We start from the raw sequence: 20,717 nt of genomic DNA on the forward strand, positions 1-20,717 counted from the left end.
AAGTGTGGAGCAAAACCATGATAAAGGTTAAGAAAGCAGTGTATTACTAGAATGTTCTGCTCTAATCTATGACTTATTTTCACTCCTTTGGGTCGCATCTCTTTTTATTTATCATCCGGTGGTTGAGTCATCCTGGCCAGAGTGGCTGATACTGAGTAAACAACCTGATGACCCTCCATCTATCACTGCTCTGGGGTCCAGTCAAACCAGCAGGTGATTCAGTCAAACCAATGACCTCTCTGTCAACCAAAGCACTTTATTTAAATCCTTTTTTTTGTTGTTGTTAAATCTCAACACACAACTGGTATTTTGAAACTATAATATGTTGAACTAAAGCTTTGTTTTTTTCAAAGTAGGGGGCGTGTCTCACATGGTACCCCAAGAAAACAGCGTAAAAAAAGAAATGTGACCTTTAATGAACGAGTGCTGGTGGGGGGGGGGGGGGGGGGGTGGACGGGGCAATGTGGTGCCCGAGGTCCGTGAGGGGTTTCCAATGGAATACGGCATGCTGGACATAAGTGTACCAATGCTGTAATGCTTGGAAGATAACAAACCTCCAGTCACTAGGTGGCAGCATCTCATACAGCTGTTTGTACAGATATAAAAATACACGTTATCAGGTTCTCAGTAGTATTTCAATACGCGGGGTTATGGGTCGAAGGGGGGGGGGCGTGAAAATATTTCTGTCCCCAAGAAAGAAAATAACTCAGAATCACTGTCCTAGGGGAATAAAGAAAGGACGTGTTGTTCATTTTTGACCTAAAAATCAAATCTGGGGTATTAATATTATGGAACAGTGTTTCCCAAACTTTTTTTCTGGGGGACCCATATTTTAAAAGTGACCCAAGTCAATAGACATTATTCGTAAACTCCTGGGAAACATGATGTGAGATGACACCCCCCCCCCCCCCCCCCACAAAAAAAAAACAAAAAACTCTGATGGTCGCGACCCAGTCTTTGAGAAACAATGTTATGGAAGACTAGAGACTCCCCATGGGAATTATGAGAGATTTTATGGGAATCAACTGTATCATTTCTAAATATATATTTATATGCATATAAGGTGAAAACCTTCAATATTCTAAATTCTATTCCTTTTTTTGTTTTTTTAAACAGCCTTCCACAGTTGTTGGGGTTACTGTCTGGACAGATCCCAGGGCCACATATGAGGACACATTCACACCTATGGTCTATTAAGTTGCTGTTTCACACAAGTGAAAGATTAATTTGTCATAATCGACTGGTGATGACTTTGACATTGGCTATAATATCTTTACATGTCAACATGACTCCCCCTCTTTAATGAACAGCACCAGTGCAGGACCTTCTGTTCATTTGAATATCACCACATGATAGCTAATAAGATGCAGTGCTGAGTTGTCTGTCCACTGCTCGGAGTAATTGACTCTGAGCAGTATCTGAACATACTTTACTCCCAGGTCGACGTTCTTTGTGCTTTACCACCAAGCCTGCAGCTGTTTGTGTCTCTGTCAGCCATGTTTCTAACAGCGTGCATCTGCAGACTTGGCTTTTTTTCCCCTTCCTCCACTCTATGTCACAACACTTGCCAGACAGTAGAGCTAAAATAAACCTGTTATCTGTTTCATCTAAATGCAAACACCGAGCAGCTCGGGCTGTGCAAAAGGGCCAATATCTCGCAAAGCCATAATCGACTCGACTCTAATTGCAGTAAGATGCTACGGCGAAGAGACGGGAGTTCATCTGGTTCACAGACAAACAGCTCCGGGACACTCAAGAAATAATATTAAATAATGTCAACGCAGTGGCGGGCCAAAGTCCTGACAGTAGTTTTCATTTACTCTCATTTACTACAGTTCAAATCTTGATTTTATTTTAAAGGATGCCTGCCTCCAATTTTGGATTCTAGCAATTATTTTATTTATATACTCACCTTGGCTCCATCTGGTCCACTTGGTCCAGCCTCCCCATCAATCCCTGGCTCACCCTGTGAGACGAACCATTTAAATATTACAGTTGGACACATATTGGAGGAACAGTAACGTAAAAACACATGGATAAGAAGAGAAAAAACAACTAACAAATTAAATAATGGCAGAAAATGAAGCAAAATACAGTAATTTAGTGATAACTTGTAAATTCCATGACGATGATGTGACTATAAATCAAAGTATCTGGTGTTGTTTTACACATTAATAAAGAATGTGTGTTGGACTTTGCGGATAACGGGAGGCTGGTGTTTGGTCATTGAGTTTTAGTGTGTGTTTTAAGTCATTATGAGACGTTTCATGAGAATTTTTTTTTTTTTTTTTACTTTTCTAGATAGGCTTATGGTCCAACCAGTTTAGTGGACATTCTTACATATAGTACATACAGTACATACATATATAAATACATTAGTGATGTGTCGTTCGTGAGTGATCGTTTAATCTGAACGAATATTTCATATGACTGGTGACTCCCGAGTCATGTGAAAGATTCGTTCATATTGAACGAATCTCTCTCTCTCACGTTACTCCCAGGATTAATATAAAATATACTTGTTACTTTTAAGTGTGCAATACTGTTGCTTCTGGTTTGGTTTATTTAACTTTATTCTTATTTAAAATTATTTGCGTCCCTTAGATGTGTGCAGTGTGGTCTCACTAATTGTCAAAATTAGTTTTATATTCACTTGTCCTCTACCAGGATTGTTCATTTGTGAAAGGCAGCTCGGGCTGCACAGATTAATTCTCACAGATTCGTTCTCACAGATTTGTTCAAAGATTCATTCTCGCAAAATTGTTCAAAGATTTGTTTTTGCAGATTCGTTCAAAGATTTATTCTAACAAATTCATTCAAAGATTCGTTTTTGCAGATTCATTCAAAGATTCGTTCTCGCAGATTCATTCTCAGATTCATTTACAGATTAATTCTCACATATTCGTTTAATTTGTCTGCTGTAAAATTAATGAAATGATTCGTTCAAGATTCGTTCATTTTACTGTTCAAGAGTCAAAGATCCGAACCAGTAAAAAGAGTCGGTCTTCCCAACACTTGAATACATACATATATACAGTACATATAGTTAACATGGTCTACTCACTCTCTGTCCAATCAAACCCTGTTCACCAATGTTTCCTGGCAGACCAAGGCCACCCTGCGAAGAGTAAAAAAAAAACAAAACATACTGTTGCTGATGTAGATTCTTATCTAAGTAATACAGTACTTATTATACAGGAGTTATGTGTGTATAATAACTCTGCAGTAGTTATTATACACACACAACTACACAACTCTGAATTATTAACCAGAACAAACACTGGTGTTTAGTTGACATGATGACAGACGGTTGGAAAACTGGATTAAATTTTTTTTTTGGCAATAATTCCTCATCAAGTGTTTTCCACAATGTCAGCGACTGCCTTGCTCCCCACTAAAAACGTGATTTCACGATGGAGTCCAAAGACCAAAGTAATTTCCTCTGACAACAGATGTGGTGATATGATCATCCTCCTGTGACCAGTATTTCAGTCGGGCAGTACTTTCTACAGTACATCATCATTTTCACCTTCTCCCCAGTTTCACCAGGCAGTCCTCTCTCTCCAGTGTTCCCTGGTGGACCCTGTCAAACACATTATCAGCCTTCAGCTTTTAGCGCTAATGAAAAAGCAAGAGTTCTGACACCAGCTGTTTCATTTAAACTCACCAACGGCCCCATCTCCCCTAGAGGCCCGATTGTTCCTGGTGGACCTGCTGGTCCCTGCGGAGACAAATAAACACGTCAAAAAAAGGTTACAAGAACTTTTATTATCTTGAGCAAACACCTCCAAAGTTGACGGAGGGAGGGAGGAAGGTGGGGAGCAGGAACGTTTCGTAGGAAAGTGTGGATTTGTGGAGATAAGTTAATCTTCAGGGATAAGGGCTTTCAAAATTCTGAGCCAAAGCTCCTGTAAATGATGGAAACAGGCCGGCTGTTATCAAGTCACATCCAGGCTACAATACAGCTGTCTCTCCAGGAAGGAGGTGGTGTAAATCAAACTGTGTCTGACTCACGTCTCCTCTGTATCAGTCTGTGAGGCCACATAATACACAGGAATGTGGGGTCTAGTCAGGTGAACCTGAGGATTCACTTCAAAAACCTCAAGATGTCAAATGGTCCATATGTAAAGTCAAGGATGCGAGGGTTATGAGTAACAGCACGGTCTGAGATTATTAGAAATGAGGCACAGTGTCTCATATTACCTTTGAAAAATTGGCAATTAAAAAAAAAAAACTCACAGGTTCGCCTACAATTCCTTTGGCTCCTGGACGTCCTGAGGGTCCTTGAACACCCTGGAAATAAAATAAAAAGTCCACATTGGTTCACTGTATCAATGACTACAAGCTCGCATAGAGAACAACAATTAGCCGTGAGACCTTCCCGTCAACATCCCGAGAACTATGGTCGGCCTTTGTAACACACTCACCATGACTCCCTTGGCTCCGGCCTCACCCGGCTCACCCAGCTTCCCCTGCAGAGTGGATAAAAACACAGGTGTAGTATTTACCCTCACATGTGACAGAACTGCAATGAAATGTTCACGATGAAGATACAATTTCAGTTGAACTGCTGGATTTATCCTAGGGCAAACTCAATGTAATTCCCGCAAGGGAAGGAAGGGGGCGCTACATTCCATTTTAGAAAATCAACGGTTCAAGCACATTGGGAATTTTTTGTCAAAAGAAATACTAATAGTACTAAATACTATGAATGTGCTGATATCTATTCTACTGTTGGTACGAGGCCTCAAACTGATACTAGTACAGTATCTATGAGGCTGATACTTACTCCAAATACTTGTACTCGACAATGGAAACCTAATGTCCACTGACTCGAAACCTTGTAACTGTATTTACCACAGGTGCCTGAGCCACTGCTGTGTGTTTGACTACTGTATTGTTACTTCATTGTTTCCCAAAGACTGGGTCGCAACCCTCGAGTGGGTCGCAAGAGATTTTTTTTTCTAGGGTAGTCTCGCATCATGTTTCCCAGGAGTTTATGAAAAATGTCTATTGACTTGGGTCGCGAAGGTTTGTGACCTTTAAAATATGGGTCCCCAGAAAAAAAGTTTGGGAAACACTGCTGTATTTCATGGGTGGTTTATAGAAGGAGGTCAACGATGTCAATATTTTTGATGTATTTTGACATCAGGGAGACTAAAATTACTAAAGATGAGTGTCAGACATGGATTCTCTAAATTCGGACACATCCGACTGTTTTTTTCCTTCTTCTCTTCGATCTTGGAGCCTGCAACCATTTTCCCTTTAAACAGTTTTTTAATGAAGCTAGGGCGCTACAGTAATGAGACTTTGCCTGACAATAAATCAATAAAAATGTTAAGATTTCTTATGATTTTTTTTTATACAATTTTATAATATTGATATTTTAATGTATTTTCTTCCTTTTTTTCTTAGATTTCGAAGTACTGCGGATCTCTTGGGCAATACAGATAAAAAGTGTTTTTATTTAATTTAAAGATCTTAAGTTAAAAGCTAAGCGAAAATAAATTAAAACTCTCTGAATCCCTGAACAATTTCAATGTATTAAATGAATTAGACTATACATAAGAAATGTATAATATATGAGGCAGGTTTGTATAAATAACTCCCATAAAACCTATAAAGAAATTATTAAATTTTACCTATGGGGTTTTTCATGTCTACTGTGAATATTGTTCTTCATTAGAGCCCAAGGTTTTTAACCATTTAATTCATTCTCAGATGATCAGGGTTTAGTAGCGGTATTCCACCAGCAGCTGGTAGTTCCAGTGCTAAGGTACAGAAACCTGATTTTTCTCACCGTTTCTCCAGGGAGACCCAATTTTCCTAGTGGACCTTCGGGGCCCTGTGAAAGAAAAAGAAAACATCAGTGAACTGAGCTCCGCAGCATCCTCCAGAGACAGATCACCACCAACTGCACAGCGTTACCGGCCCCATCAATATTTTAGGACTCAGATTCGACGATCCTGCACTTTGATTTGTCGTTAATGAGAGCCCTGAGAACATTCTTTAGATGTTAAAAATAGTTAATCAGTGTCAGACTGCTGAACAAAGCTCCTCTACAAAAGTTCTCAGAATTTCTTCTCGCTGTGTTTTGCCACACTTGAGTCATGATGTTTACTTCTGTCTGCTGTCCAGACTTTGCTTTAAAGACGCCTCAGGTAACATCATCAACAGTCGGACACAAAATGAAGCAAATGAGATATCCTCAGTGATCTAATGCATTGTTCCCAAAGACTGGGTCACGGCCCTCAGGTCGGTCACAAGAAATTTTTTTGGGGTCGTCTAACATCATGTTTACGAATAATGTCTATTGACTTGGGTCGCGAAGGTTTGTGACTTTTAAGATATTGGTCCCCAGAAAAAAAGGTTGGGACAAACTGATCTAATGGATCATTGTTAATAATACTTGATGTGTTCACCTTTATTCCCGTAGAGCCGTCTTCCCCCACCGGGCCTTCGGGACCCCTTGGACCCTTAACAGAAAAGTGCAAGTTGTCAGTGAATTTGATGAATATCTTTAAAAAAAAACAATGAGAAGAAAAAAAGGTTCTGGAATGGCTCTGAGGGGCTGATGTTTAAAACATGGATTCAATTAACGTAGCACAGTCGGCGCTAGTGTCATCCTCATTTCATGAACCTGGTGGACAAATCACCTTTTTTTTTTTTACAGCAAAGTTCATCAGCCCTCATTGGCAGGACATGAGCAAAGACTTTGGCTACTTTGCAAATACTTGGCATTCATAAATAAATACCACGTTGTGCCCAGTCCACACAGGACAGGACTTTGTTTTCACTGTTCCATGATCACACAGCATGATAACTGGCACACTGTGGTTTTTGTTAAAAAAAAGAAAAAAGAGACTCAGTGGAAAAGGTCAGCGATGGAGGCTTAGTGAACCACACTATACACTGAGAGAAATGATATATATAAATGTCATGTCAGTGGTGTTTCCAGTGACCTCATGAGCAGGTCACGAGTAAGAGGGATCAAACGGCCAAATGTCGAGTGATCATCACAAAAGTGGCGATTTAGTTTCGAGTTTTTTGTCCACAAAAATGTTGTAGAAAATATTACTGTGTTACACAGACTATTCTTATATCATATTTTTAAAAATGTAAATAATAATTAAATCATCGTGTATACATCTGGGTTACTCACCATAATCCCTTTGGGACCCCTGATGCCCACGGATCCCCTCGATCCAGGAGGACCCTGAGAGGTTGAAAAAAAAAGTCAAGTTTTTGCTTACACAAATTAAGAATGATAATTTGTTTTAAGGCATATTATTTTTAAATTCTTAGTTTTTACGACATTAGAAAGAGCACATTTTATTTTGAGTTTGTTTTTTTTTGTTTTTTTAGAATCATACTGTATTTGTTTGTGCCTCTGTAAATGAAGCCAGGCGCAAAACAATCTACAGATTGAAAAAATAATTGCAAAAATATGCAAGTATCAAGTTGCTGTTTTTTCTTTACTATTATTATTTATATTTATAACCATTGAACCAAATTGTTACAATTTGGGACCAAATTGGTAAATGTAACTCAGTAAATGTAGGCACTAGTTTATGATTTTAAATGGGTTTTATGTCGTCTTCACAATTTATAAACGTACTTCTAAAGAATCACTACTACTCTAAATGTCTAAATGAACTTACTGGGTTTCCCTGTAGTCCAGGTGACCCTGACTCTCCAGGTATCCCAGTGTGACCCTTGAAGACACATTATACATTAATTGACATCTAAACCAACAATAACTCTGAATAATGGTCTTAATGTACAATGATTTTTTTTTATGAATTAATCAAATCAGTCTCTCTTAACATACACTTCCCTTACGTATGTGGAATTGAACGCCCCACGGTACGAGAGAGACGGGGTCCAGACTTACTCCTTACCATCGGGCCCCGTTCCCCTGGAGGCCCAGGGATCCCTATTTTCCCTCGATCCCCCTGAGGAATCACAAGAACACACTTGAAGCAGGGCAATCGTATGGAATTGTCACCGTTCATGGATCATTTTCGCTGAGTGATGTATGATCACGCAGGAGGAGATAAGCCTGTCGTCTACATGTGGCTCACTCTGGTAACACGTAATGTCAACACAAATCAACAATTATGAGTGAGAACAGAATAAAAAGTGATGTCTTGTTAGCAAAATAAAGCCATCTTCGGTCGATGAATTTGGCATTTTAACCTTGTCAGGTGTCGAGTGCTGCCCAGTGGGTTGAGACACTATGGTTTATGGTTTAGGCCATTGTTTCCCAAAGATTGGGTCGGGACCCTCAAGTGGGTCGCCAGAGTTTTTTTTGGGGTCGTTCCAGGAGTTTACCAATAATGTCTATTGACTTGGGTCGTGAAGGTTTGTGACTTTTAAAATATGGGTCCCCAGAAAAAAAGTTTGGGAAACACTGATTTAGGCTACAGTAACAGCTGGACCATTTTTCAACATAGGGGTTGCGACACCAAATGGGGGCACCTGGATTTCAAATTGGGCCGCCTGAAATGTCTAGTTAAGTAATCAATTAAAAAAATACTAAAAAAAAAATTATTAATATGTATTATTAAGTAAATATTTTTCTTTTTAAAATTATGATTGAAAACACCACAAACAAAAATCTTAGACATCAAATTCTACAAAACCTTCTCTCTAATAATGTCAAAATGGGGTCACAAGCCCAAACAAAAAAAGTTTGGCAACCACTGAGGTCGACTTTTACTGTGGCCCCAATTCTGATGCTGCTTTAGCAATAATTAAGTAGCGATAATGACCTGGGCCGCTGTTGCTTAATGTCCGTAGGGGAAAACCCTGCTTTATCATTGAATTATTTTTGCGAAGTAAAATACAATGATTTCCATAAATGTGGGTCACCACCACAGACAGGAATATGACACATGAAGGTGTCAAACATTCAGATGAGTCGACTCCGTGCTAACCTTTTCGCCGGTGATGCCCATCTCTCCAGTAGGCGCGATAAAACCAGGCGGTCCCTGAAGGAGAGAAAACTCGTGCTGTCACAAATTATTCCAATTTCATTTTAGGTACTGCTTAAAGTGATTTTCGTCATAATGACCTACTGCGCTTTGGGGCTCCGACAGAACTGACACACACATGGACACACACTTAGCATCAAACATAAATCAGCAGAAAGAGGGAGAAAAGCCTTTACCCTCTCGCCAATCTTTCCGACCTCGCCAGATATCCCAGCCTCGCCCTACAGCAAAGCAGCCAATTAGCATATCACAAACTTATTCATGCCTTTCGTTTTTACTTCAAATCAGTTGAAAATGGGCTCGGAGGGCCGTTCCCTTGTGGTAAACGGGAATTAACATCTAATTTACACATATTCAGATGATACATTATCATAAAAGAAGAAGCAGGGAGAAAATGTTCACTTAAGGATGACAGCGGTTAAGTGGTAGATATTTGGCTCTCATGTCTGACCTTGAGTCCGTCTGGTCCTGTCAATCCAGGGCATCCCTGCCTCCCAGGCCTGCCCTGAACAAAAAGCAAAAGTGACACATGGAAGTGCACCGCAGCTCCGAACGTCAAGATAATCATGTCTCTGCAGTGAACGTCTTCTGTTTGGGAAGTTCGCACAGTGACGCCGCTGCGCCTCCAAAGGCCGTGAAACGCCTGGAAAAAAACTGACAACTGGTGCCAGAAATGGCAGCAACAATAAAAACATCCTTTGAAGGAAGTTAATTATGCAGAGAACAAAAGCAGCTTGAAGCGTCCAAGGACTTTGTATTCATCTCTAAATGTCGTTGGGTCACTTTTAGTGTTTTGTTTTCCTAAGTCACCTGTGGGCTACACGTGTGGGAAACACTGGGAGACTGCAGTCAACAATTACTAAAGAAAACTCTATTGTGAACTTCAAATAAAGACTTATACAGAGAGTCGCTACGGAGAGCTTTAATCAAACACCAAAATAAAAGCCTCTTTGTGTACTGTACTTTGAAACAGACAAAGTAAACAAATGGAGTTATTACAAAGTATTCATTATTGTTACTATTAAGTAGGTACTTTTTACTGTTGAAGATAACCAGACGCTTTAAAGCAAACGTGTCAAACTCAAGGCCCGGGGGCCAAATGTGGCCCGCCAAGTTTTTTTGTGTGGCCCATGGGAGTTAATTTTTTTTTTTTTTTTAAAGAGCAATGAACAATATTTGTAGCTTTAATAAATAATAATCAATTGCAGTAACATGTATTAGTCTGTTATGGAGTAGTTACATCTATACCAGCGGACCCCAACGTTGTTTGTTTGAAGGAATGGTCCGCCAGTACCACCCATGACTACAGACCAATAACAAGGTGCCGAGCATTGAAGGATGTCCCACTCCGGTCCGGTACCACATGACGTACGGACTGGTACTGGTCCGCAGACCGGGGGTTGGGTACCCCTGATCTATACAGTCTTCCATTTACAACCAGCCCTTCAAGGGGAACTGTATTGCTGATGTAACTTCCAGTGAGAATGAGTTTGACACCACTGCTTTAAAGGGACATACTTCTTATTCTCATTACATCTGTTATAAGACTGTAGAGAGAGAGAAACTCTCACTTAAAATTCCTCACCTCACTGTACATATTCAAACATATTTATATATTTATTCATCCATCCATCCATTTTCATCCGCGTATCCGTTACCGGGTCGCGGGGGCAGCAGTCTCCATAACCGCCACCCAAATCACACTGCACCGTACCAACCCCCCTGAACCTTCTTGTGGTTGGTGAGTCCACTGGAAGGTACCAACCACCCTAACTGGGATTCGATCTAGCCCAGGAGGTGAACCCTGGGGTTCTACACCAATGACAGAGACATTGCCTATGGGCCAAAGCGCCACATATTTATTCATATATTTCATATATATTTATTATTAAATCATAGGCTGTAGACTGATGGGAAAGAACTGGAACCCAACGTAATGAAATATATGATCTTTTAGTTTCAATACTCAATAATTTACCAACTTAATGTAAAACCTGGGCCTGTTTAGTTGAACGTAATTGAAGAAAGACAGGAAGAACTTCTTCTACTGCTCTCTTTTTAGTTTTTATAGCCATCTGCTGCCACCTAGTGGAAAAAGTGTTCTGCGTTTGTTTGCAGTAACTGAAGAATATTTTTTTAAACCAATCCAAGAAACTGGAACATTGTCCACGACACACCTGATGACCTAACATTAATGAGTCTGACAGAATGTGTTGAGGAAGGACAGGAAACTCCAGACTGGAGGAAGCTCTTTTACCATTTGTCTCTTTAGCCTCAAATTCTTTTGTCCAAAAAACTAAGATTCTGTGACTGAAAAAATTTAACACGAAAACATACCTAAATGAGCGCAAAGTAAAAAAAGCATTTCCTTTGGAACAACGTGTTCCTCTGCCTTTTTATGATAGAGAAGAAAACAGCAATTTGCTGACCAGTCTGGTAATATGAGTCTAGAGCGTCCAATAGGAAGTCTTTCAAAACAGATTCTAGAACAATAGAGGGATCTGACATCCAGCCGTCCTGGGGTCATAACAGACCTTGGAGCATAAATTAGACCAGGACTAAATATAGGATGAGACACATGGAGCCCGTGGTGGAGACCGAACTGCGGCCTGGTGTGTTTACATAGCAGATGTTATATGATTATGGCTTTATGGTGTCTTTCCCCCAGTTTCAGGGATCAATCCAGTCAACACTCACCTCATGTCCATCCGGTCCAGCTGGCCCCTGTGGTCCCTCGTCACCCTGACAAATGAAGATGTAATGAGAGTAAGTAAAAAAAAAAAGTTTTTTTCTGTTTATTTTTTTACATTAAAAAAATCTAACCTACCGCAGGTCCTAGTGTGCCTTTCAGCCCAGGTAATCCTTGTGTCCCTTGCTTTCCCTATGGAAGACAAAACCTATAGAGTTCCTCCTCATCGATCATTCATACCTAAATCACTACAATTCGTCTTCTAACCTTGGGTCCTTGCGGTCCGTTTTGTCCTGGTGGTCCAATGTCCCCCGGAAAACCCTGAGCAATTGTAAATATAAGACATTTCAAATACTGTAGTATGCAGTAAGTCCCAATACGGCTGAGTAAGTTTACATTGACTTACCTCTGGGCCAAAGGGGCCACGTACACCATCAGGGCCTCTCTCCCCTGGTTTTCCCTGTGAAATTTCCAAAACATATCCAAACATTAAATAACCATTCCATTTACACATTGTACACATGGCATTTTTTCCCCTCTTTTCACACCCTCCCTGAAGTAATATTGCGCCCCCCTGTGGAAGGCATGCTCCCTCTGTTTGAAAACCACTGATATTTACCATAAGCCAGGGGTCACCAACTATATTTTATTATCTCACATTAGCAATCACAATAGCAATATTAGCCTTATTGTTTGATATTTATTTTTGAATCCAGGCCGGATTTGACAATTCCTTGGACCAAATTTGGCCCGCAGACCACCAGTTAATGATCATTGCATTTGCAATTATATAATAGTGTAACTATGTAGATCTCAAATCTGCAGTAGCGCTATATGGTTTAATGCTACGATGACTTAACACTCCGAGTATCTATTTTTTGGTGTTTAAAAAAAAACAACTAAATACCTGTGGTCCTGGTTTTCCACGTGGACCTGGCGGCCCAGGTAAGCCAAAGAGTCCCTATAAACAATGGTCAAGAGAAAAAAAAATAATGTTTGAAAAAAAAAAACCCAACATTGTTAGGTGTGAGGACAAGGCAAAATACAGTGACATTTTTTCAAGATTTTAGGAAAACAGAGGTGATGTTAGCCCAGCACAGAAACACAGCTTTGTTCTTATCTCTACAAACCACCAACCTTTTTATCAGTAACACTCACTCAACAGCCAACAGCACAACATACCTTGTCCCCTTTAAATCCAAACTCTCCTGGCTCTCCTGCCAAGCCCATATCCCCCTGAGAAAACACAAAAATAACACAGATTTTATTAGCAAAAAAAACAAAAAACCAACCAACTATTCCATCCACCTGCACTGCAGAAACGCTGAGTCATTTCAGCTGCTACAGCTTTGTGGGAGAGATGAAGTGCAGTAGATTTAGAAGGATAGAGGGTCTGAGAAAGACGTATGCAGATCACCTTATCACCTTTCAGTCCGGGGTCGCCTGGGTTTCCAGCCACTCCCTTGGAAGAAAAAAGAGGAAAAACTGAAATAATATATATATATATTTTTTATGTTAACACAGCTTTACCCCGTCTGCTAAATAACATCACCAAAAGTGACAAACAGCCAACTGGAACATAGTGATCAAACAAAAGACTCACAAAATGAAGACGGAGTTTACCTTGATTCCTGGAAGTCCCTCTGAGCCAAGTATACCAACAGGGCCCAGGTCTCCCTGTGACCAACATCATACACAGAAGAGTGAGACTGAAAACTTAAGAAAATGTCGATGTTTTCTTATGAACATATCTATCTATCTATCTATCTATCTATGCATCCATATATCCGTCTATCTGTTCATCCATCCATCATCCACCCATCCATCTGTCCATCCATCTATTTATCCATCTATTCATCTATCCATCCATCCATCCATCCAACCATCCATTATCAACCTATCCATCCATCCATGTATCATCCATCTATCCATCTAAGTATATCCATCCATCCATCTATCATCCAACCATCCATTATCACCCTATCCATCCATCCATGTATCATCCATCTATCCATCTAAGTATCCATCCATCCATCTATCCATCCATGCATCCATCTATCCATCCATGCATCCATCTATCCATCCATCTATCCATCCATGCATCCATCTATCCATGCATCCATCCATCCATCTATCCATCTATGCATCCATCCATCCATCTATGCATCCATCCATCCATGAATCCATCTATCCATCCATCTAGCCATCCATGCATCCATCCATCTATCTGGGCTGACTAGTAGGATCTGGTCAGTGATTGGATTCTCTCAACCCAGATCTGAGTCTTAATGTAGTGATTTGAAACACACAGTTTGATCAGAAGCCAGATTTTCACATCGAGGTGTTCTTCTCCGATTAATTAGGCTTTTCTGTACTTTCAGTAGATAATGTCACCAATGTGTTTAAAAAGTGATAGAGCAGGGAGCTGGGCCAACAGTGACATCATTTACACAAACTTTGCCAGGTAAATGTTCCTCATCCTTAGTGCTCAATTGATTTTAATATTTTATCTCTTTAGATTTTATTTTTGAGTGTAGTTACTGTATTTGACCCAAAGGAAACCCGCTGATACTTTCCAAGATAAATAAAGTGAAAGGAGAACACCAAAGTATAAATAACAAAATTTAAACAACACTCACAACAAGACCGGGGACTCCATGTGGCCCAGGAGGACCCAGTTCTCCCTAAACGGCAGGCAGAGCCAGAGAGGAAATGGGAGTAAGAGAGGAGAGGAGAGGAGTAAGAGAGGAGAGGAGAAGTGAAGAGAGGAGAGAAAAGAAGAGAAGAAGAAGAGGAGAGGAGAGGCGAGGAGAGGAGAGGAGTAAGAGAGGAGAGGAGAGAAGAGGAGTGGAGAGTAGAGGAGAGGGGAGGAGAAGAGAGGAGAGGAGCGGAGATGAGAGGATAGGAGAGGAGAGGAGTAAGAGAGGAGAGGAGCGGAGATGAGAGGATAGGAGAGGAGAGGAGTAAGAGAGGAGAGGAGAAGAGAAGAGAGGAGAGTAGAGGAGAGGGGAGGGGAGGAGAGGGGAGGAGAAGAGAGGAGAGGAGAAGAGAAGAGAGAAGAGAAAAGAAGAGAAGAGGAGAGGAGCGGAGATGAGAGGATAGGAGAGGAGAGGAGCGGAGATGAGAGGATAGGAGAGGAGAGGAGTGGGGAGGAGAGGAGAAGGGAAGAGAGGGGGGGAGAAGTGAAGAGAGGAGAGGAGCGGAGATGAGAGGAGTGGAGAGTAGAGGAGAGGGGAGGGGAGGGGAGGAGAGGGGAGGAACGGAGAGGAGAGGAGAAGGGAAGAGAGGAGAGGAGCGGTGATGAGAGGATAGGAGAGGAGAGGAGAAGAGAAGAGAGAAGAGAAAAGAAGAGAAGAGGAGAGGAGCGGAGATGAGAGGAGAGGAGAGGGGAAAAAGAAGGAGAAAGTGAGAGATGTACCCAAGATCCAAATTGATCAAAACTGGATAAAGGGTTAGAGCTGCAGCACTTCAGGGCATCATGAAGGAAGTGTCTTCGTCTGGTTTATTCGCTGGTCGGTTCCTCCTTTAGAGCTTGACTAATGCGTCTCTACCCACAGCCCAGCTGACGGAGCAGGCACTTGGCTCTCGACACAGAGGCATGTTGTCCAAAACGATGCACCCCACAGCCACGTACCATGTCTACATCCTCTCCAAACTGTGCGTCCAGTGGAGAGACGGATGAAACGCAGCTCAGTGGGGGGGCCTTCCTGTCGCCGCCTGTTTCTTCGCGAATGAAAAAGGGATACAATTCGGCCAAATGGAACATCCCCGTGGCCCTGCGGTGGATGAGGAAATGAGGCCTGGAAAAAGGTACCTGGCGGTGGGCCAATTGAATTCTAACCGCCGATCCTGTCAATCTGAAGCGGCGCCGGTCAGAGGAAGAGCGAGCAGAGGTGAGGGAAGAACTGCTGACGCTGCCCCCCGTATTACCGCGGGTAATGATGGTTGAGTGAGTTACCAGTGCGACGGGTTTGACTCGCACTCCATCTTGTCAAGGAATAAAATGTTCCCTCTGTTAAAGTCTCCTCTCCTTTCAGACAAGTGCAGGAGTCCCACTGGACCCAAACTGAAGATAGTAAAAAAAAGTGCTGCAGTAGCACTTTTTTACCACCATACGATGGAGTGAACTTTTTAGGCAAGCACGCAAGAATCTACCTTGGTAAACAACTGATGTGGCGCTCGATAATTCAGAGACATATGAGGCAATAATGATCAACAGGACAGCAGGGGGAGGTCAAGTGCATAACAAAACACAATAAAGTACATCACATCTACTTCAAACATAGCATAGATAAAGTATATATTTTTTAATATAATGCATTTTTTTAATGCAACCAAATCATTTTAGTGGCAGTTTTGGAGACCTTTGCTGTCTCCAACTAGAATTTAATACAGTTACAAAATTTTTAACATGGTCTCTAGCAATGATTTTTGTTTTTTTTGGCTCATTTTTTTGTTAGTTTAAGGTGTTTGAAGTGAATTTTTTCAAAATAAAATGTAGGAGGTGACATATAAATCTGTGCGTCCCAGTACAAAATGATGCACAGCTCAGTTCTGGTCCACGATCCAGTGGTTGGGAACCCGTGATATAAAAGTGAAAAGTGATTCAGTTGTCATTGTTGCACAACACACCACCGCACACAACGAAAGATTTAGACCAGAGGTGTCAAACATAAGGCCCGAGGGCCCCTTTGGGTGTTCAATCCGTCCCACTGGATGAATTTTAAAATTAAAACCATATTTTATTAAATATGAATAAATATCTAAAATACTGGTTTTTGCATGAAAACAAAGGGGGGAACATGGATTTATTGTTACTAATACTTAATTATGTTAGAATTGTTCTTGTACGACTCACTTGACGCCTAATTAGTAGATGTATGAGGCCCATGAGCCAAAATGAGTTTGACACCCCTGATTTAGATCTGTGGCCCCCCCTTTGTGGTATGCGTACCACCAGTGGTACGCGAGCGCTCTCTAGTGGTACATGGGGAAAATTCATATTTTCACATTTACATTTTCAATTGAAAATGTAAATGTTAATTATTAATAATTAATAAATGTTGTATTAATTAATACAACATTTAAACATGTACATCTTTCTAAACATTTCTAAACATCTCTCCTGTGGTGGAAGCTAACAGTGAAGGCCTATGCTGCTATATGATAATGTTGGTCATCATGGTGGTACTCAGAGAGATCAATGTTTTCTCAGGGTTTACAGAGTAGAAAAGGTTTGAGAACCACTGGTTTAGATGGTTTAAAGAAGGGAGACATAGCATATCAGAACCTCCAAAAATGTCAGTTAAAATAAATAAATCGTTTCACTTACTGGGTTTCCATCAGGTCCAGGAGGACCCCTCTCTCCCAAGTCCCCAGGAAAACCCTGAACACAAAGACAAACAGGAGAATGATGAAAACCATCTCTGTCATGTTGGTCTGATAATTAAGATTCAAGATTTGTAGATATGACCAGGAACAGAATTATTTATGCACAATGACATCGACTCAGGAATAAACACAAAACAAAAAAAAAATTTGACTAAGAGAATAAATGTTCAACAAAAAATCTGCAGAAACATTGCTTTGATTTTATTACCAATTATAAAAAAAATGTCTGCTACGCAACACAGCTGAAATTGGATTTGCAGAATTCCTGGTAAAACGACAGGAAATTATATGGAAATTTCAGAATCCCGTCTTTCGAATGGACTGAGTCTCCATGTGTGCTGGGAGTGCACCAGACATGCAGGATTTGTCTAAAAAGAATAAAGCCTCTTGGCCCGGGAATCGCTGACTGTAGAATTTTTCCTCTTTTTTTTTTTTTTTTGCTAGTTGCTTTCCAATTCCAACGTAGAAGCAGAACAAAAGGTGTGACGACCCAGCTGCGAGGCCGCGAGGCGCAACACGTGCTTTTTATCATGCAAAGGTTGACTCGCAACATCCCGGATTAGCACATGCCCACAGAGGCTCACGGTTTGTTAAAATGATAAAAGACAGAAGAGGAACAGCGATCCGTCTCTTGCTTTTCTCTCCGTCTGCAGAATTAAATGGATCCAATAAAAATGCAGACAGAATTTGGAGCTGGGACCTTTTGAATATTAGACTACTTCCTAAGAAACTTGAGGATAATAAAATTCAATCGAGGAGAAGCAAAGGGCCTGCAGGAAATGTGGAGAATTTTGCCAGTTTTAAAAATCGTCAACAACACGGTTGGTTTGGATCAGAAACACACGCAGGTTTTTTTTTTTATTAGTTCTATTCATTTAACGTCTGGCCTTTTTGCTGACTGTGCAATACAGTTCCTCGCAATAATTTCATTACGAAAAGTCTGCCGCCTCCATGTGACAGAACAAGTTTCTGTGGTTTTTCGTCTTTTATCTGACTTGAGTGTTTCGGAGAAGGAAAAAAAAAGTTTAAAGGCTTTGTTTTATGACTTCTGTCACTGATTGTCGTTTTGTGCTGACTTACATTCAGTCTAACCAGACATAATCAAGGAATGATTTCTTTTTTTAATTGAGAAGCAAAAGTTCAATCTTAACAACTTTAAATGTTTTCCAGGTGACCTGGAATGTTTGGGCAGATAATTCTAATGATGACATTAACAGTAAACAGTCATTTGAATTTCGCATTTTACCCCCTTTTTTTTAATTTATTTTCTGAGTCAAAAATAAACTAAGACACAATAGGAAGTTATTTGCTAAATGTCAGATGACGACATGCATTGATGCAGTCATCAGTCAACTCATAAAAATACAGACGAAATGATCTGGCAGGGATAAAATCAAGTGCTGCTTTCATCATGAAACGAGGCAGAAGAAATCAGGGCAAGAGCCAAGAGCTTTGTTTATTGCCTTGGAGGCGGAGGGGGTAAATGGGGAGCCAATCATAGCTCAGCAGTGGCCAGGAGTATGATGAATAGAAAAAAAGGAAAATGCCAAAAATTGGAAAAAATGTAGGAAAAAGCATGATTTAAAATGTATAAATATATATAGAAACATATATATAAATATATTTATAACAAATATATAAATATAAATAATAAATATATATATAAAAATATAATAATATATATTTGTATGTATCTATTACAACATTTATGTCTGTGTATGCATATATTTATATATATATATTTATATACATACATCTATTTATATGTATATATGTATGTAGTAAACAGTTTACTAAATTAGAGTTTCTTCATTTCATCAGGGTTTTGTATATTTATATATTTGTATAACGTGAATATTAGACACTGTATTTTAGCGCATCCAAACGAAACTTTAGTGACTCAGTTAGATACATACTGTATATACTTATATATATGTATATATATGTATCCTGTATATATGCGAACATATATAAAGTACAGTATATATATTTAAATATATCTATATCAACATTTATGTATGTACATATGTATATATTTATATACATATATTTATTAATATGACCATATAAGTAGTAAACAACAGTTCTGGTCCTTTTTTTAAGTCATTCTAAAATTTAAAATATTACACATTGTGTTTGAGTGGATTGAAACTAATCTTTATTTACTGCGTCGGGCCCAAAACTAAGTACTGTCATATAATACTAAGACTTAATTAAAATTGGCTGTCAAAAATAATTCTACCATGGATATTTTGGTTGCCGCTTGGTAGAGAGAGAAATCTGTCCTGGTCCATGATCTCAATGGGGTTTTTTTTTCAAAAGCAGTTGCTAAGAATGACCTTCTGGATCTCAAACCAAAAAAATATAAGTATATAAAAAGGGGCGGTTATGCCATTGTTGACATAGTGTATTTGTGAATAAATGTCCCTTCAGATAATGTGTCCATGAGGTGATACAGCAGGGACGGAGGACATTGCTCATGTGAGCAGCGGAGCCAAAGTCATTCAGAGGTCAGGCCAAAATATTACATCTCTGACGGCAGCCGTAAAACATAATTCATATGCATTTACGCTCGGCCTGCTCCATATCTGTTCACGCTGTGTCAATGCTGACTCAGAGGAGCAGCGTAAATGCTTATTACACAAAGTGACTGACCTCACTCTTCGCCACCGTGGAACAGAAAAGCCTTACTCATGGTTTGGCGTCAGAAAAGATACATTTTTGGACCTTAGCCTAAGTCACAGACAATTTCTCCTGGATAATATTTTAAAAGAAAAGGGGAAAAAAACTCTGGTACAATCTGACTGAGCCTGTGAAAATATAGAAGTTACTCAAGCGGTTTTGTGCAGTTACTTTTTTTTTTTTTCGAGTAAGCCTGCAAGGATGGGGAACGAATTTCCAGGCGCCACTGACGATAGACTTTCCTGCTCTGTGGGAAGAGACTCTGGATAGTCCGGGCCAGAGCTGACATATAACATTATCATCACAGGAGCCTAATGCAAAACAAGCAGCGCAATAAATTTTAGTCAATGTCAAAATCAACTTCGACTGAAGATGATCGAAAAGGACGGGCGGCCAAGGACTTTAACGAGTTGACAGTATTTGATTTGAAAGAAGGAGTTTGTGAAGGAATATTGCTACTTTATTTACAGTATCTTTTTCCACTTCTTGCCCTTTGGGGTCAACGGGGTTGGGTACATTCTGGACAGATTGTTCTAAGAATAGCTTCAGGCTTGCAGAGTTTGTATGTTTTCCCAATTCTTCAAATACTCTGGGTTCCACTCTAACCAAGATATTCCACGTTTAAGGACTATATCATAAACTGCTGACCTCGACTGGCGATTTACATTCTATTTTTTGCATTTATTTGATTGGCAATGTCTCATGAAATAATTCACAGATCAACACAACACATTGGTATTTTCACTAGCGTTAAAACTTAGAATTCTGAAAATGTTGGGAGAAAACATTACCGGCCTACCCATCTCGCCCTTCTTCCCATGAATGCCTGGAACACCCTGAAGACACGGAGAAGAGAAGACACAATTATTATTACTGTTGTTGTTGTTGTTGAAAAAGCAACTTTTTTTAGTTTGCTTAAAAATGTTCCACTTAGCATTTGACTCATTTCAGTTTAAAAC

At 40.0% G+C, this 20,717-nt stretch overlaps 1 protein-coding gene across 1 annotated transcript in view; it reads right to left on the reverse strand.

Moving 5' to 3' along the window:
• Nucleotides 1-20,717, reverse strand: part of LOC103397833 (collagen alpha-1(XXVII) chain B-like) — a 73,280-nt gene that overhangs the window by 17,313 nt on the left and 35,250 nt on the right. The window contains exons 12-36 of the mRNA XM_008336229.3: nt 20,550-20,594; nt 17,018-17,071; nt 14,325-14,369; nt 13,309-13,362; nt 13,103-13,147; nt 12,868-12,921; nt 12,593-12,646; nt 12,092-12,145; nt 11,953-12,006; nt 11,824-11,877; nt 11,694-11,738; nt 9,448-9,501; nt 9,173-9,217; nt 8,940-8,993; nt 7,902-7,955; nt 7,662-7,715; nt 7,163-7,216; nt 6,423-6,476; nt 5,801-5,845; nt 4,428-4,472; nt 4,240-4,293; nt 3,668-3,721; nt 3,530-3,583; nt 3,065-3,118; nt 1,913-1,966 (exon numbers count right to left, since the gene is read on the reverse strand). Coding sequence (XP_008334451.1) covers nt 1,913-1,966; nt 3,065-3,118; nt 3,530-3,583; nt 3,668-3,721; nt 4,240-4,293; nt 4,428-4,472; nt 5,801-5,845; nt 6,423-6,476; nt 7,163-7,216; nt 7,662-7,715; nt 7,902-7,955; nt 8,940-8,993; nt 9,173-9,217; nt 9,448-9,501; nt 11,694-11,738; nt 11,824-11,877; nt 11,953-12,006; nt 12,092-12,145; nt 12,593-12,646; nt 12,868-12,921; nt 13,103-13,147; nt 13,309-13,362; nt 14,325-14,369; nt 17,018-17,071; nt 20,550-20,594 — 1,287 coding nt within the window. The remainder of the gene's footprint in view (nt 1-1,912; nt 1,967-3,064; nt 3,119-3,529; nt 3,584-3,667; nt 3,722-4,239; nt 4,294-4,427; nt 4,473-5,800; nt 5,846-6,422; nt 6,477-7,162; nt 7,217-7,661; nt 7,716-7,901; nt 7,956-8,939; nt 8,994-9,172; nt 9,218-9,447; nt 9,502-11,693; nt 11,739-11,823; nt 11,878-11,952; nt 12,007-12,091; nt 12,146-12,592; nt 12,647-12,867; nt 12,922-13,102; nt 13,148-13,308; nt 13,363-14,324; nt 14,370-17,017; nt 17,072-20,549; nt 20,595-20,717) is intronic.

The sequence above is a fragment of the Cynoglossus semilaevis genome, chromosome Z (assembly GCF_000523025.1).
Source record: "Cynoglossus semilaevis isolate Cse_v1.0 chromosome Z, Cse_v1.0, whole genome shotgun sequence".
Classification (NCBI taxonomy): domain Eukaryota; kingdom Metazoa; phylum Chordata; class Actinopteri; order Pleuronectiformes; family Cynoglossidae; genus Cynoglossus; species Cynoglossus semilaevis.